This window comes from Penicillium vulpinum (genome assembly GCF_028829585.1).
Source record: "Penicillium vulpinum strain IBT 29486 chromosome Unknown utg000001l_segment0_segment0, whole genome shotgun sequence".
Classification (NCBI taxonomy): domain Eukaryota; kingdom Fungi; phylum Ascomycota; class Eurotiomycetes; order Eurotiales; family Aspergillaceae; genus Penicillium; species Penicillium vulpinum.
This window is the reverse complement of record NW_026643241.1, coordinates 3,248,358-3,264,728: the sequence shown is the minus strand read 5'-3', so window position 1 is coordinate 3,264,728 and position 16,371 is coordinate 3,248,358. Positions and strand designations below refer to the sequence as shown.

General features: G+C 46.0%; 2 protein-coding genes across 2 annotated transcripts; both read right to left on the bottom strand.

Moving 5' to 3' along the window:
* Window positions 1-4,392: 4,392 nt before the first annotated feature.
* Window positions 4,393-5,504, bottom strand: N7479_001177 (uncharacterized protein; the record flags this gene model as incomplete). Its single annotated transcript, XM_057248874.1, has 2 exons — window positions 4,393-5,328; window positions 5,379-5,504. The coding sequence occupies 2 exons, from the start codon at window positions 5,502-5,504 to the stop codon at window positions 4,393-4,395; spliced, it is 1,062 nt and encodes a 353-aa protein (XP_057113306.1).
* Window positions 5,505-5,979: 475 nt separating this feature from the next.
* Window positions 5,980-7,999, bottom strand: zfpA (uncharacterized protein; the record flags this gene model as incomplete). Its single annotated transcript, XM_057248873.1, has 2 exons — window positions 5,980-7,442; window positions 7,498-7,999. 2 exons carry the CDS (start codon window positions 7,997-7,999, stop codon window positions 5,980-5,982), a joined length of 1,965 nt encoding a protein of 654 aa, XP_057113305.1.
* Between the last annotated feature and the right edge of the window lie 8,372 nt (window positions 8,000-16,371).

Genomic DNA, 16,371 nt, shown 5'->3' with positions numbered 1-16,371 from the left:
TTGGAAAAAAAAAATCAGCCTTGTAATGAGTCACGAGAAATTCCCCATTATTATAGTGCTATATGTATACGGGCATGGCCAGGGTTACTTTCGGACTTAATGCATATAACGTAATCCACTACCGAGTGACGCACACTACCGAGTGACGCACCCCCTCCCAAAACGCGTCAATTAATATAACCCTCTCTCTTCAACCACCCACTATGCCACCAATTCGTTCTCGATCGTCTAAAGATTCAACCGAGCAAGAGGGTAGGATCTTATTAGCTATCCAAGATTTTAAGAATGAAAAATTCTCTTCAATTCGTGAAGCTGCGCGCTGTTTTAAAGTGCCTGAGGCTACCCTCCGCCGCCGCCTCCGGGGTGTTCAAAACCGCGCGATTTTACGCGCTAACTCACATAAACTGACTGAGCTTGAAGAGCAATCTCTTGAAAAATGGATACTCTCTATGGATCTACGTGGAGCAGCCCCCCGGCCTACTACTGTACGAGAAATGGCGAATCTTCTTCTTGAAAAGCGCGGATCTAGCCCGGTTCTTTCGGTTGGCGAAAATTGGGTTACAAAATTTATTAAACGACGTCCTCTTCTCTCCTCTCGTTTCTCGAAACGTTATAACTACGAGCGTGCGAAATGTGAGGATCCAAAAATTATAAAGGAGTGGTTTGATCTTATTCAAAAAACTATCCTACAATTTGGGATCGATCCGGATGACGTTTATAACTTTGATAAGACGGGTTTTGCGATAGGATTAACGGCGACTGCGAAGGTTATTACGAGAAGCGAATACTACGGTCGGCGAGCACTTTTACAACCTAGAAATCGTGAATGGGTGACGGCTATTGAGTGTATAAATACTACTGGTTAGGCCCTTCCACCGTGTGTGATTTTTAAAGGCAAAGTCTTTATTGAATCCTGGTTTGACGGCCTCCCGGACGATTGGCGATTTGAGGTTAGTCCTAATAGATAGACCTCTAATAAAATTGGACTTCGCTGGTTAAAAAAGCTCTTTATTCCTACCACTTCTATACGTATAAAGGGGGTATATCGGCTTTTGATACTTAACGGCCACGGAAGTCATTTAACCCCGAAGTTCGATAAAATCTGTGAAGAAAACAAAATTATACCGATCTGTATACCTCCGTATTCCTCTCACCTTTTACAGCCTTTGGATATAGGCTGTTTTGCGGTGTTAAAACGCTCGTACGGCCGGCTGGTTAAAGCAAAAATGCGGGTTGGGATAAATCATATTGATAAACTTGATTTCCTCGAAGCATACCCTCTCGCACGAATTGAAGCTTTTAAATCAGAGACTATTAAAAACAGCTTCGGAGCAGCTGGTTTAGTCCCTTTTACACCGGAGAGAGTGATTTCGAGGCTTGATATTCGTCTTCGAACCCCTACCCCCCTTCTAGCCGGGGTAGTGATTGGGATCCAAAAACACCTTCGAACTATATACAATTGCAAAAGTAAGCCTCCTCAATAAAAGCACTACTTCGTACGAGATCAAGGAGCCCCCCTAGCCCGCTCAATTCCGCTATCAACCAGGTTTTAAAAGCCTGCCAGATCACGATGTATTCCGCCGCACTACTAGAGAAAGAAGTGAGCGATTTACGCGCTGAAAACGAGAAGAAAAAGCAAAAGCGAACCCGATCTACAAGGACGATAGTCCACGAAGGGGATCTCTCAGTTCAGGATGTTCGTGAGCTACGTTCAGAGCCATTTGAGGCTCAAGTAGCGCGTATCAACAACTATCGTGAGCAGGTTTCGGAAGGTTTAAGGCCGCCCCCCCAGGCTGGACGAGCATGTGGAATATGTAGGAAGCCAGGACATAGGAGAGAGACATGTCCAGATAGATGATGATTTTAGTTTATTTAATTTAATGGCGTTTTGGTTGAGATAAATGCATTTGAATTCAGGAAGTTGGGTGGGGGTGCGTCACTCGGTAGTGTGCGTCACTCGGTAGTGGATTACGTTAATGGTGCCTTAATGCCTTAGTTTGGTATGGCAGAAAAAATGACGATACCTGAATTACAATTACAGAATCCCTTAGGCAGCATTTAACCATTTCTGCCATACAAATCAATACATCACATGATTTTTAGGCGGTTTGAACCTGAATTCAGTGATAACCCTCCAAAACTTGACAACTGCCTTATCAGTATACTCCACCAATATAAGCTCAAGAGATTTGGTTTTTATTGTATTAAATAGAGAATTGGCGGCTTATCCAATATAAGACGTTTTTCTATTTTTAAAAAGCAGGTTTTGTGGTACAATCTAGACTAAAAACAAATACTATCTGTGATACAAAACTGATCAAGTTCTACGTACTCGCTAGCTGAGGAGAGAGTGGTAAAGAAGAGACAAGAAAGAGAGGGTAGATATAGTCAAACAATTTATTTCGGCTCGAACAATAAGAGAGCGGTATTTCTCTTATCTAGAAGGTATCATTCACTTTATTTAATGCTTTGAGGTGGTAAAGAAGATATCGAGTTATTCAAAGGGTTAGTCCGGCGTACTAGTTATTCCGTACCGAAAGCTTTACAATACACTGGATCCTAGGGTCTAAAGGCGGTCAGTATTAAGGCCAACATCAGGCAAAATTAAGACCAAACTAAGGCACCAAGGCCGCAATACACTGCATTAAATCTGAAAGTAACCCTGGCCACTATGCCCCTGCGTACCATGCATCTTGGCAAGCAAATGTTTCACTTTAGCTTCTATGCAATTATCAGCTTTTTTTTTTTTTTCTATTATGGAGTATCAAATTTGGGCATATTAATCCAGGTCACTGCCGATACTACCCAACAACTAAGACGCTGTATGGAGTAGTTAGATCATGATCAAAAGCAAACTGAAACTTTCGTATGGCGGGTGATATCAACCTATATGGTACAAAAGATCTATCATGCATTAGGCTTAGTGAGTATAACACTTCTAAGTATAGATTGATCCTGGACCGATTGCCCGAGATAATCACCACATATCATCGCCGTCGCCACTATTGATGGCGATTCACTACTGGGCTTCTGACACAACCAGCACTCTTCTTCCACAGGAAGGCGGGGACTTGCTATCTATCAACGTGTATTCTGGCGTCTACAGAAGCCCCTATACCATCATATCCACCACGACTACGCCCGGCCGCCAAGATGAACAGAGCCGCCAATGAAACCACCACCTCCTTCCACGATGCACACTTCCAACCTGATAACTCGACAAGAATCACCGAGACCATCGAGTTGCAGAATATGAGTGAGATCCCAAACTTTCACAACGGGATATGACGACATGTCGTCAAGGCAGACAACCTGCCTCATGATATCCAGCGATATGATGGCCTTTCGATCAAATCTACCTTAGAAAGACCCTCGGACGAAGCTAAATCTGCCAAACTGAGAACTTGACTATCACATTGACTTGCACCAATGCCTACTCGTCTCCTATACTCGATCCCGCCGCTCTACAATCGAACTGACAAAGGAAATTGGGGCTTATGGAGTCACGTGCGAACTTGCCAACACCTTCCTATCTAGGCAGGTGTCTTCTTTATTTTTGTATCTAACTTCTGGCCGTTCTTTTTGATTTTGTTTCTCGCTCACAATGGCTCGCTTTTAGGCTCACGCTTGCCCAGAATTCACAGCATTCACCAAAAAGACCAGAACTGAGATCACACCGTTCCGTTTTCCCTACACGATTTTGGAGGTCCTATGGTACTAACAATCCCATCTATGTATCTAGTACTTTTTATTTCTAGTCAATCTAAACCTGGGATGAGCGATGTGATGGAATATCTAAATAAAGGCAAGATATCTCAGGCTAGGACGGTCGCTTTGGCTTTGGCTTTGGCTTTGGTTGGCTTTGGCGTTATCATTCGCTGTTCTCGTGACAACAATTAGTGTTGCTGAGTCGATAGCTGTCTCCTAAATCTTTTGATGATCGGATGAAAGCAATGCATTAGGAAAGGGAGTCTCTCATCTCTATAACTAACATAGTTGCTTCCCAGGACCTTGATGATATACCTATCCCTATCAGTACATTCCCACTCCCATTACTAATATATTAAGAGAAACTCAGCAGGCTATAAGATGCTTCAGGTATTACGCTGGCAGTGATGTAGTATATTGTGTCTCCAGCCCGTCCTTGCTACACATTCGGAATCCATCTTCCATCTTCTATTTTCTATCCATGAGAACGCAGCATCTGAGAACAAGTTATATTTTCTATTTGGAGATCATGATAGAATTATTTTTAGTATCAGGTAGATAGGAAAAATACAAGTAGGTCTTTACTCAATGTGTACACCTCCAGCAATTCCATTCCGGGTATTTGATTCTGGCATGCAAGTAGTCTGTCTACCACCCGCGCAGCTATACAACAACCCCAACTATTCACAGCGAAGGCCCACGGGAATCCGTACGAGGATATCCAATGGTAGCAAGGACCTGAGTTAAATGCTCCGGATTCTCTCGCAAAGCATCCCACTCACCCTCAGCCTTAACCATCAGCGTTGCAGCAAGGATAGTACCATTCAGCGAGAGCAAGCCGGGGTCAACAATATCGCGCGCCGTCTCGCTGTCGATGGGAACAAGCGCAGTCTCCTGTCTGCGCGGGCAGATCATCATCGTCGAGCAGGTCATGGCCAGGTTATAGCTGATAGACGCCGGTCCTTGTGTAGGGAGCGGCTCGGTATCCTGACTTGGTGTTTGTCCGCGCGTCGCTGCAGCTGCGGCCTTGTAGAGGGTTAGGTAGATCGCGTGCAGGGTCTTGGCAGAGGGGTTTGGTGGGATTGAGAGAGCGAAGTGGGCGAAGGGGAGACCTGATAGGTGATTGAACTTTGGTGTTGGGGATGGGGAGGTGGGTGGGTGGGGGGTGAGGAGGTCGATCAGTGGGTGCCAGGACTCGGAGCCTGGCTGTCGCATTGCTTCAACGGGGAGGAATTGGAGGTGGCGGTGTGGTTGGCTTGCGCCGCTGTCATCGCCGGAGTTGAAGAAAGCGAAGAGGCTCTTCGGAGAGCCATTTGCAGATCGAGATCCATCGCTGTCGGTGTTCCAGGCTTTTAGACACTCGTATGCGGCCTCTAGGTCTGACTTGTCGAGGATATCCGTCTGCGCACGCCAATCTCTTGTCACGAGGAGGAAGTGATTTGGGATGACGGGGAATTTGTTGAGAATGAGGTTGTAAGCGGGGTTCTCGGGCGGGAACTGGGCGATCAGAAGATCTGGAGATGGATTCTCAAAGGGATCGGGCTTTGGTGTTTTCGGGCCATTATCGAGCTTTAAATTAGAGGGTTTCTTTGCGAGCGCAGGGCAGTAGCGAAGTTGGTACTAGATTGGGAGGTTAGAATCGTCGCGGTCGGAGTCTTTGCGTCACTCACTGATATCCCTGCGGCATTGATTATGGACAGATGAGTTGAGGAGAAGACGAGATGTCCGGTATCTCTAGCAGTTGTAAATCGCCTTGTGACCAGAGTGGAGAGGTTTTCTGAGAGTCCTAATTGCATCGTGAAGGTTGAATGGAGTTGATACCGGGGGAGATGGCAGAACACGGGGTGTGGAGATCGGCAGACGGTGTCTTAAGTCTCTCTTGGTCTTTTCTACTTTTAAGACTATTACAGTTGTCCAAATTGAAAAGAAGAAAAATAATGTAGAATGTTTTTATTTTTATATTTTCATTCAGGCACTCATTTTGGTCTCCAATTAATACTGTCCTGGTAGGATCCCGACCAGCAGGATCTGGCATACAGGCATGCAAGGCCAGCCTGGAGAGAAAGCAGACAAGAAAAGTCATTCAAACGTATCAGTCCCAAGGTATCATCCATAATCCGTATTCAGACAACTCGCTCGTCAAGACGCTGCTGTACGGAAACATGAGACATGTAAAGAAGAAATAGACAAAGACCTCCAAAGGTAGGGGAGAAGGGGAATAGAGAGTAAGGAGTAAGGAGTTAAAAGAAGAAAGAACAAAATGAAGATCGTTTAAGCCATTAATTCATTGATCGAAAGCTCATCATCATGGGACTGGCATAGTTCTGGCAATAGCATCGCCGGCTGACCCATGATGTGAGCCGAAGGACCATTCAACCAAGGGCCACGCTCCTCCTCGGTAGCATTGAGCACACCCTCAGCGCGCTTCAACGTCTCGACATCCAGATCGGTAACGTAGGCATCGCGGTTGGTACCATCGCCAGCACCACCGGGGAGTCTCAGACGGACCTCGAACTCATTATTGAGCATCATCTCATCTTTCCACAGACGGCGCCGGCCATCAAAGACACATAGCACGCGCTTCTTGGTCTTCATGGTGCTGCTGGGGCAGCCCCAGGAGTTGGGGTAGTTTCCGCGATTATTGCGGCGACGAGTTGCAACAGCACGGGGAGCCTTGGAGGAATTCTTGGAGATGGCATTCCCGGAACCGATGATAGGGCGGGAGGTGGGGATGTTTCCCTTTGAGGATTTGGGCTTAGTCTTCAGGCCGCGCCAGCTGGAGGGGTCGTGGGTATCGTCTTCATCTTGATCTTCGTAATCGTCGAATTGATCAACCGGGCCAGCCACGTCGTGTAGTTGATGCTTTTCCATGGTCTTTTTGACATCATCATCCGAAGCAACCTCTGCCAGACGCTGCTGATTGATCGCCTCCGAAGGCTCTTCTTGCTGCACGACGCGGAGAACGCAGTCGTCCAGATGCTCGTAGAAGTCCTGGGCGTTGCTGAAGGTCGATGAACAGGTTGAGCACTTTCCTGTTGCGTCTGGACTATAGTTGGTACCCTTCTTGGCTACGCCAGGGCTGCGCTTCCGGCAGTTTGGTGGGGTTTGTTCCACACCGTGGACGGAGGTTAGGTGGCGCTTGAAGACGTCGGCGCGGTTGAAGCTCTTTTCCGCGGGAGATCCGGAGCCTGGACAGAAACCGCACACCATTGTTCCTTTGTAGTGGGTCAGGGTGTGGCGGTTCTTGTCATACTTGCGAGCGAAGCCCTTGATGTGGTACTCGCAGTTCAGGATCGGGCACTTCTCTGGTCGCTCTGACTGGTGAGTCAACATGTGGGCCTTCAGATCTTTGAAGACTCTGCCACAGTCGGGATATAGACAGCGGCCTTTATCTTTTGTCTCTTCATCTGGCTCGATGCTGCTCAGCGCCGGGCTGTGTTGCGAGCGTCGGGAGTGAATTGAGGAAATAGACGATCGCCGATCATAGATCGATAGTGGTCGTGAATGTGACCTGTGTGGAACCATGAGTGGAGATGGCCCAGTGTGTTGTATTGGGTGTGAGCGGGGGGAGGTGTGGTGCTCTGCAATGTCATTATATGGGAGAGGTGACGGGGCGGGAGAGTGAGAAATGTAATTAGGTGGCACGGTTGAGTAGGAAGAAACGGGTTGGTCAGGATATGAGATAGTCGGAGTAATTCCAGGGCCTTGTTGCGCCGGTTGAATCAATGAGGGATCTGTTATACATTGTCAGTATACCAGACAGCTTTTGCGATTGATATCGAAACATACCGACGAAAGGATCTGGGAATTTTTCTTGGTAGAGCATATCCATGTCCAAAGCGCTTCCCATGTAGTCCTGGGAGAAAAGATCGTTCATCACTGCGGCTGGTAAACCCAATCCGTGATTCGTATTCACCCAATTCTCCTGGAATGCATGGGCGGTTCCTGAGTATGGTGACCCCATAGCCGAAGAAGATGCGCTAGGAATTGACTGCCCTGAGGCAGCAGACCCAGTGGGGATATATGGCTCTGTAGAGTGAGAGGCGGAGTGCGAGGCGGAGATTGAAGGGGGTGTAGCAGGTATGGAAGAAAAATAGGTAGGCTTCTGCAGGTCTGCGGATTCCAACAAAGGGTGGGTATCGTAGTAGGAATGGGAAGCATGGGATACATCATGTCCTTGCGTGTAGTGGGGGAGACTCTCAACGGGGAAAGAGAACATGGAGGAGGAATCCATGGTCATGGGATCGAAGTATGGGAATTGTTTAGGCCTAGCAGCTTCGACAGCCATCATCTTGGATCTGGCTTGAAAAGGAAAGAGAGTGAAATCGGGGTTGGATTCAAAAGTCGTCATTTCTGTAATTTAGAAATGCAATGCGCGATGGCGATCCTAGTCACCGAAAATTGGTCAGTATATGCTGTCTCAGAGAGTTGCGACGCATGGACATACCGGTGATAAGGTTTCTGGGTAAGATCGCGGCCCGCTCGGCAAACCAAAGATGCCAACCACGAAAATGAAGCAACGTGCGCAATTGACAGATAGAATAGATACTCATGTAATGAGGTAAGGAGGTGCGCTATGGTGTTGCGAGGCAGGGAGGTCTCCAAATTGCAACTCCACAGACGCGGGTAGCGAAGCAGTATCGGAAGCAAAAAGTCAAGGGAAATAGGGTTAGTCAAGCGTATTCCCAAAATGATCGAAGGCGAGGGTCAAGTCAATGATTTAGATTCATAACAGACTGGGGGAGGGAGGAGAGGATATTATAGATGTCAAAGAGGAGGAAGCATTGTTAAATGGTGACGATGGGCCCGCCCTACAGTAGTTAGTTATAGTCTTGTGTCTAGAATTATATTTTTATTTAAAAAAAAAAGGGAAAAGGAAAAAAAAAAAAAAGGAAAAGGAAAATTGAATTGAATTAAAAACAAAACTCTTTGAAAACTACTCCATAGTAAAAAAGGAAAAAGCAAATAATAAATTATAAAATATAAAATATAAAATATAACGATTACATACGGTATTTTTGGCACGAACCACTTGAACGTGTTGGGGCTGTGAACAGGGACAGGGAAACTTAGCGCCCATGCAGATAAATTTGGGACTCTCGGGCTATTATTATTTTATCTGCACATGGGAATCCTCATGGGTCTCTATCTACGGAGTAGTCATCTGAATATTATTCTAGAGTAGATTAATTACTGTCCATTAGTAATATTATGCCTCTACCTGCTTAACCTCGGGACCCTGGAAATTTGTGTACACACTATTCTTTACTATAGTATGCACGGTACTCCGTACTCCGTACTTGTCTAGGCCTTCAGCTCAGCCTTCGTCAGGCGTCCTATATCTGCCCATCCCGTCAATAGTCAATAGTCAATAGCCCACTATATAGTAGATCTGGGTTCTGACAGCTCGCCTACCTTTATCCACTTTTGGCTCATTCTGCCCTACAATGTATGTACGATCTCCAAATATCTTCTCCCGGATTGGTTTCCGGTGGAAATATTGGTTTTCACAAAAGTACCTGCAGCGAGAAGATAGATCGTCCATCGTGCTCCTGAAAACCGAATTAGTCGAGGGGGTATGTTGTATATTCAGATGAAAAGCAATTATAGTGCAAACTAGTCCTTTGCTTTGAAATCCCTGCACCACAAATTAGATTTTTAACGGGGGGTCAGGAGAAGCCTCCTGTCAGAAATTCAACCATTGCACGAGAATGGATTACATGTACGGAGTAAATGATTAATTGATATTTTTCTTGTCGTCATCGGCACCTCCGTTCTACATAGTAGGGGCTCTCTCCCGTGAGCTTGGCGCCATGGCCCCTTTTCCCCCAGAAAACACCCTTTAGCCTCGTCGCCTCGGTATGCATATTGAGCTAACTTACGAAGGTATACAACAATAGCACTCATCTTAAATGAAAATTATATGTTGTACCCTTTAAAATATAGTCTATCCCGCCACTCCGGGTCAGAATACTCGTCCAACTCTCTTTGCACCAAATCATGTTGGGAGGAAAAGCGGACTAGAGAATAGTATGCAAGTATAAAGTAAGCTAAGGAAAAAGTATAATACACTCAGATCTGGGGGAAGCAAAAAAAAAAAAAAAAAAAAAAGAACAAGGACGAGTACGGAGTATACGGAGTAGTATTCCGTACTACATCTCTATAAGGAATGTTAGAAAACACCGAAGAGGATACCAGTACGGAGTTCCATACATATAACACACAATTACGAATACAAATCGAAATTCCATGAGTTCGGTCGATCCCTGACGGGTCCCCCATCCACTTCGCATCCTCCATAATTCGGCAGGCCAACCGCGTGCACGGAAGGGTGATTCGTTCATGTGTCACAGCCCAATGAAAAATGAAATGAGGGACTCATAGCTCCTCCCCAATCAGGGCCCCTAAAGGCCTTCCGGGCTCGATGTGCGTTCCTTAGGGGGGGGTCGGCTCGGTGGGTTCATGTTTGTTTCGCCCGCTATTCTTTCTTGGTAACCATAACAGGCGATCATTACAGTGTGTTGTATCAAAAAAAAAAAATCCTTGTCTGATGATTGTCCTCTCCGAACTTGTCCTTGGCTGCCGTGCAAGAGCCGCATACTTTTCGATTATCACTATTTGGTCTGCTTCTTTCTCTTGGTTGCCTTTTGCGCTATTTCCCAGTTAGGAAATCGGGGTAGCAGTTCTCTCCTCCTTGTTAGATTTACAATTCATAATAACAGTATGTTTACAACATACGTTGTACGTCTAGAGACATATCGTACATCCCTTAATCACGATCTCTCCTCGGGGTTGCATATCCGAAGAAGAAAACCAATGGTGGGTCTGCTCAAAATGGACGAGAGAATGTCAATCTATTTTTTTCCCGGATGCACGGTGATAAAAGTGACATTCTCAATTTTTGGTCCGAGATTCAATTGCAGATTAATACGGTTTTATTTTTGTTATTATTATTCCTTATGTGTTTAAATAGTGTACTTTGTACTCTGTATGAAGTACACAGAACAGCATGGTGGTGATTAAATACCAGGAAAAGAAACCAGAAGCAATCTCCCCCTAGACCTTCCGCATTACCCATTGACCACTTTTATTTATTTAGATCGTCTACTCCGTAGATTTTCCTACACTAATTACGCCATATAGCCCTAGCCGGTACGGTACAGGGGAATATCAATGCGAGCTGTCACTCGGAGTGTCCGTGTTAGGGAGGTACTGATGCCCCAAAAGACAACTAGCGCCACAACTACCTTAAGCCACAGACCCACGCTGGTTTGTCCCAATCATAAGCGAAAGAAGACGAGCTTAGAATTCCTCACGTAGCCAAACAACGTAGGGAATGGTCGGTCCACATCCCTGAAATCGAGGCGCAGCTATCATAAATTACACCGCTGACTGAGAGGTTCGTATTTATCGGCGATCCCGGTGCTAAACCCCCGTGGATTCAATAGACGTGAGACGGGTCCATCCCAATCCTAGTTAAACTCATGTATGCACAGTCTAAATTCTAGATTGTGCTAAACTGGGGGAATGAGGTCATCTCCGGCCCGTGTGTTGGGTTGACCGATTGTTTTGCCCTGGTTTTGCGGGTGTGAGATCCTTGGCCTAGTTAAACTAGCGGTCGGCATCCTAGCATTTGCCTTACGCCCGGGTTTGACATATGTACCTACCCGGGCAATGAGTTAATAATTGCAGGTTTACTTCTGTTAGCCATAATTTGTTTAATGGTGAGTGGCTACAGGGATTTGTAAATGTAACATATGACTACCTAGATTGTCAATTTTCAACGTCCACGTCAAACATACACCCAAAACGTCCTCGAGCGCATTGGCCAGTCAGCACCGAGGAGTGGTCGTTGATTAAGGCTGTCAGGCATTCACACGTGTGATGGAGTTATTCTACTGTACCCAATCATTTACTAGATCTGCTCTCCCTGATTTCCCGCTTTTGGCCCCCAACTTCTTGGATATTTCTACTGAAATGCTGAAACACTCAAAAACACACGTAAAGCCAAGCATTTGAGTCTGACATTCCAGGCTCTTCTTTTCACTCAAGGATGATTAGAGTAGCCAATAACTATCCACTCCAGCCATTGCCATGGCATCGGGATGGCTGTGTTCCCGTTTAGAGACGTTGGATGGGATATTGGCGCTACAACCGGTATAACGTATATGCCAAAAAGGAGGGTAATCCGGCGACCCCGAAGGTTCCCCTTTTAGGCCTGCCGTATGGAAATTAAAAGCACGGTGATCAAAGAGGCTCTTATCAGTCTTTACGCTACCCCTCCAAGATTGGTTGAGAAGATATACCCAATGCGCCAATGTTGGCGTGTGGAAATGAGGTTAAGCCAAATATTAAAACAATGATAAACATGGAACTAGTCCGGGTTCCGGTCAGTCGCCCGTGGTTGACTCGAACAGAACCCTGGAACCCCCCGACTTACATTGACAACGTTATTTTGTACTTCCAACTCCAATATTTACTTTGATGTTATTCGTGCTCAGATCATCTGGGGGCCAAAGACAGTTTCCAGAGTGGCAAATCTACCCCCCAAAACGTTGGTATTTCCCCAGTTTCGCAGTTTAATACCGAAAACCAAAACATTTCCAAGAATAAACCAACACTGAAAGAAGCGACAAGACATCCCAGGCGCAGTTGGAAATCACAAAAAAGGCTATATCTAGACTATTCTAATTCAGTCCTCTGTTAACGCTGGATCTACTCTAACAATTGCCGATCCCAACAGTTGAGCCTCCTAGCCTATTCGTCGCAGGACATACCAACAGCGGCCCTAAGCCCTACAGGAGTAGCGGGCAAGATGGGGGGTGGGGAGGGGGGAAGTACATATGCACGAGGTTTAATCCCTGCGCGCCCGCGTGGTGTTTCTAAAAACAGATGTGAAACAATGCAATGTGAAACAGACGGAGGGGGAGAAGATCACCGTCATCGAGACGATCGTACATATTTACACAGAAAGCTAGTCTGGTCTGGGAATCTAGGATGGCGCAGGTATGTTTTTTTAGGAACACAGCATGAACTTGCACAACATGAAGACGGGACTAAACTAATTGGATGTGTATCTATTATTCTTATCCAATGTATGGTTACATATTTAGAGTTGGTAAAGAGGTCGGCGAAGGCATGGTTCATGGTTTCTCTGGTCCCCGCTGATTGAACTTGCTATACCACATCCACCCTTATTCTCATTCAGTCCTTCCTCGGTTAATTTAGAGTGTCTTATTGTTTCGATGTAAATGTTTCAGACCCCAAATCTTGGCCATGTGTGGGGGATGTTGGTGCACGAGCGCCATATGCCCAAGGACACATTGGGGATTGTAATAATAAGCGCTTCGCAAGCATTCGTATTCTTGTATCTTCGTCCAACAACTGTCTCCCAATAGCTTGTCAAAAGAGCCCCATCTAGCATTTAGCGCTGTTGTTTTCCGGTGACCAAAGACAGCAATCTTGCCGATCATCAAAACTGCCGTCTAGCACACGGTTAACGGTTACAATTGCCAACAAATACCAACTTGTTGGGTTTTACAAGCCTTAACTTAATATCAATCTGGTCTCTTCGAGACTCATTCGCCTGGCACTTGATGGTTGTTTCAAGAAGCGATATTTGTGTCTCTCAACCGCGCGCCACCAAATTATGATGGACAGGGGCTTCCCTGTCCAAATAATGAAATCCTTCTAGAATAACCAGGAATCCCTTCCAAGTTGCACGACAGAATGGCCTCGACTACAACCTGTCAAATCAAAATAATATATCGCAACATACTCCGTACTCGATGTCCCAACAATTTCCAAGTTCATCTATTCCCCACGCATGTTCCATTCTCTCCGAAGTACGTAGAACTCACAGTTGGAAATATCCCCGATACGAGTTTTGAAGGTACCACAATGTACGGACTACTCGGTACGGATTAGATGTAGCATCCAACGGCGACTCCGACGATACAACTCTACCTAGACCTGCACGCTTCTTCTTTTGTGTTCAAAATACCGAAGCCAAACAACTAGAAGGGCTCCATCGACCCAACGGCGGCCGGCCCAAAATCTCCGTCACGCCCACATCCTCGTCCCGCCGTGCTCAAACTGCACCCATGTGCAAACTAACGTCTCCTTGCAGCCCGAATCGCTATCATACCAACACCAACACCAACATCACCCCCAATTTTTCCCTTAGCCAAGTGGAGATATCGAAGTGGAGGCTCAGGGCGCGACGAGCCTCACTTTTTTTTTTCCTAATTAAACAAGGAAGCGGGGCGGCTCCCAATCATCATATACATACATAGGTCAGTTCGTATATATAGCGCTGGCTAACCGACTTTGATGCTTGGCGAGTTTTGACTGGCTAGGCTACACGGCACAATTTAAGTGCCCGGCAGCTTTTTCCTAGGCACCTGACTGGACTTTTCCGGGCGGAAACGGACGGGAGGGTAACGTGTCTATGCTCTCCACCTGGGTAGATTTGGTGGATACATGTATTGCTCACGTGTTTAGACGAGGATGCGAGGATATCTGTCATATCACTAGTTTCACATTTATTTTCTACCAAGGTACTCCACAGACCCAGTGCTATGGTGGAATTAATCGGAAAACTACTACCTAAACTGCAGTCTCCACAAAGTGAAATATTATCCGGAGAGATTGTTTAGAAAATGAGCACCTCCCAAGTACGGGTTTAGTGTGCGAACTAGTCGAACTATTGATTGCGATATGTATTACAGGTCATGCTGCTGCAAAAAGCCGATCTGTTTGCCGGGGTGAACGGAAGCTGGTCCTTATACTCCACCCTCGGGCACCATTTACCCCGGTGACCCGGATTTCGGTCTAACCAATGTTATTGTGGTCTCTTGACTTCATAGTAGATCTTTGTTAGAATGAAGAAATGATATAACAACCTCATACAAAGTAGTATCCTGATTACTAGTGTACAGGATACTCCGTAATCCGTATGTAAATCGTTATTGTCCCAATAACTTGCTTGTTTCATTCCCATCCGATGATAATCTATCTGTCAACACCGCTAAAAATAGGGGTATTAGCCGGCAGAGATAGGCGGCTCGCCTACATTGGGACTTGACAACTGGTGAATGCATGATTCAACGTACCAGTGGACAATAAACCCAAATCCCACATCCGCCCGCGGGCGATACGGATTACGTAATCTTATATTAACTGCCCACCACCACAGCACCTAAAACTTGATATTCGACAATGTGGTCTTGGCCCCATCCACAGGTAGGGCAAGATAATCCGTGCCGTGGGTGCGGTCCGATCCTCTCGCTCCGCGGTGCCATGTGGTTGAGACAGGATTATCAGACCATGTGGGACTGCGGCATTAAGTTTTGGGAAGCGAAAGACAGACATACTACTTAAAATGTAGGTAGTTTACGCGATATATGTTCCTAATCAGGAAATTTGGCTACGTTTACCGCTGAACAAGGTTAAATGCAGGTAGAACAGGGATGTTCATCCTTTTAATCACATTGCATCCTGAGATGCGATTCATTTGATTCAATACAGTTCCATACGTAATGGTGCGGCTCTTGCACTTTGCGCTCGAGTCATTCGACCTATATCTGCCCTATTCCAAATCCTATGCTGCTCATTTTCTGGTGCGACTAAGTGGTAGAGTCACCCGGGTGCTGATCTACGTGTTCATGGGTTTTGGGTGTGTTCGCCCCTCCGTGAGGGGTAACACACATCCAATCACCTGGCTATGTGCCGGCCACTGACGACAAGGGTGATGCAAGATTAACTTTGACAAAGGGGGCCAAGCTATTCATCCCAGTAGAATCAGTTACCCGTCGACCAAACATGGCCCTAATTCAGTGCCTGGAGGCTAGTTGCTGGTATCTGTTGGCGTAGATCAAACAACCTAGTCTCTCGCTATTTTTCCATTTGGGTTTGTTTGTATATCATACCAGGTAACCCAATCATTTATCGGTCATACCATGTCTGTAACGCCCCTCGGTTTGAATTTCCCCTGGTTTACTAGACTATATACAATGTACCCACAGACTCGAATATAGAGTGGTTCTTTAGATTAGAGCCGGGATCTAATCATCTGATCTCTGATATTTCGAGAAGTTTATCACAACCGACTAAAGAAGAAAATGCCGTGGACGTTTTCCAACCCCGTGATCAACTCAAGGAAAGGCGTCGCACTGTGCCACCTATGGCCGAGGCGGATACATTTTGAGAAGTATAGGCAGGTCCGAGGGTACGGAGTAGATTGATAGCCTATCTCGGGTATTGTGTCCTCAATCTTACTAGGGAGGTCCCCGAGGGGATATTCCCTGCATGTCCGACATGTGTTGTTCATTATTGCCTGTGCCTAGGATCACTTCATAATCTGTTCCCAGCGTCGTATATTGTAAACAAACAATATACTATTATGTAGAATGGACGCATGAAGTGACCAGTCAAGCCACAGTACTCCGTACTCCGATCAATTCCCGGCTGTCGGTTTTGACATGGACACAATAGGCAAGAGCGTCTTGCTGCACAATGCACGATGCGATGAGATCGAGTATACATAATATTATATATGCATCAAGTTAATCCATGAACCAAAATAATAATTCCCTATTCCTGATGATCGACAACAGCACTTCACAGGATCTTGGGAACCAGATTATTATATATATCAATGCC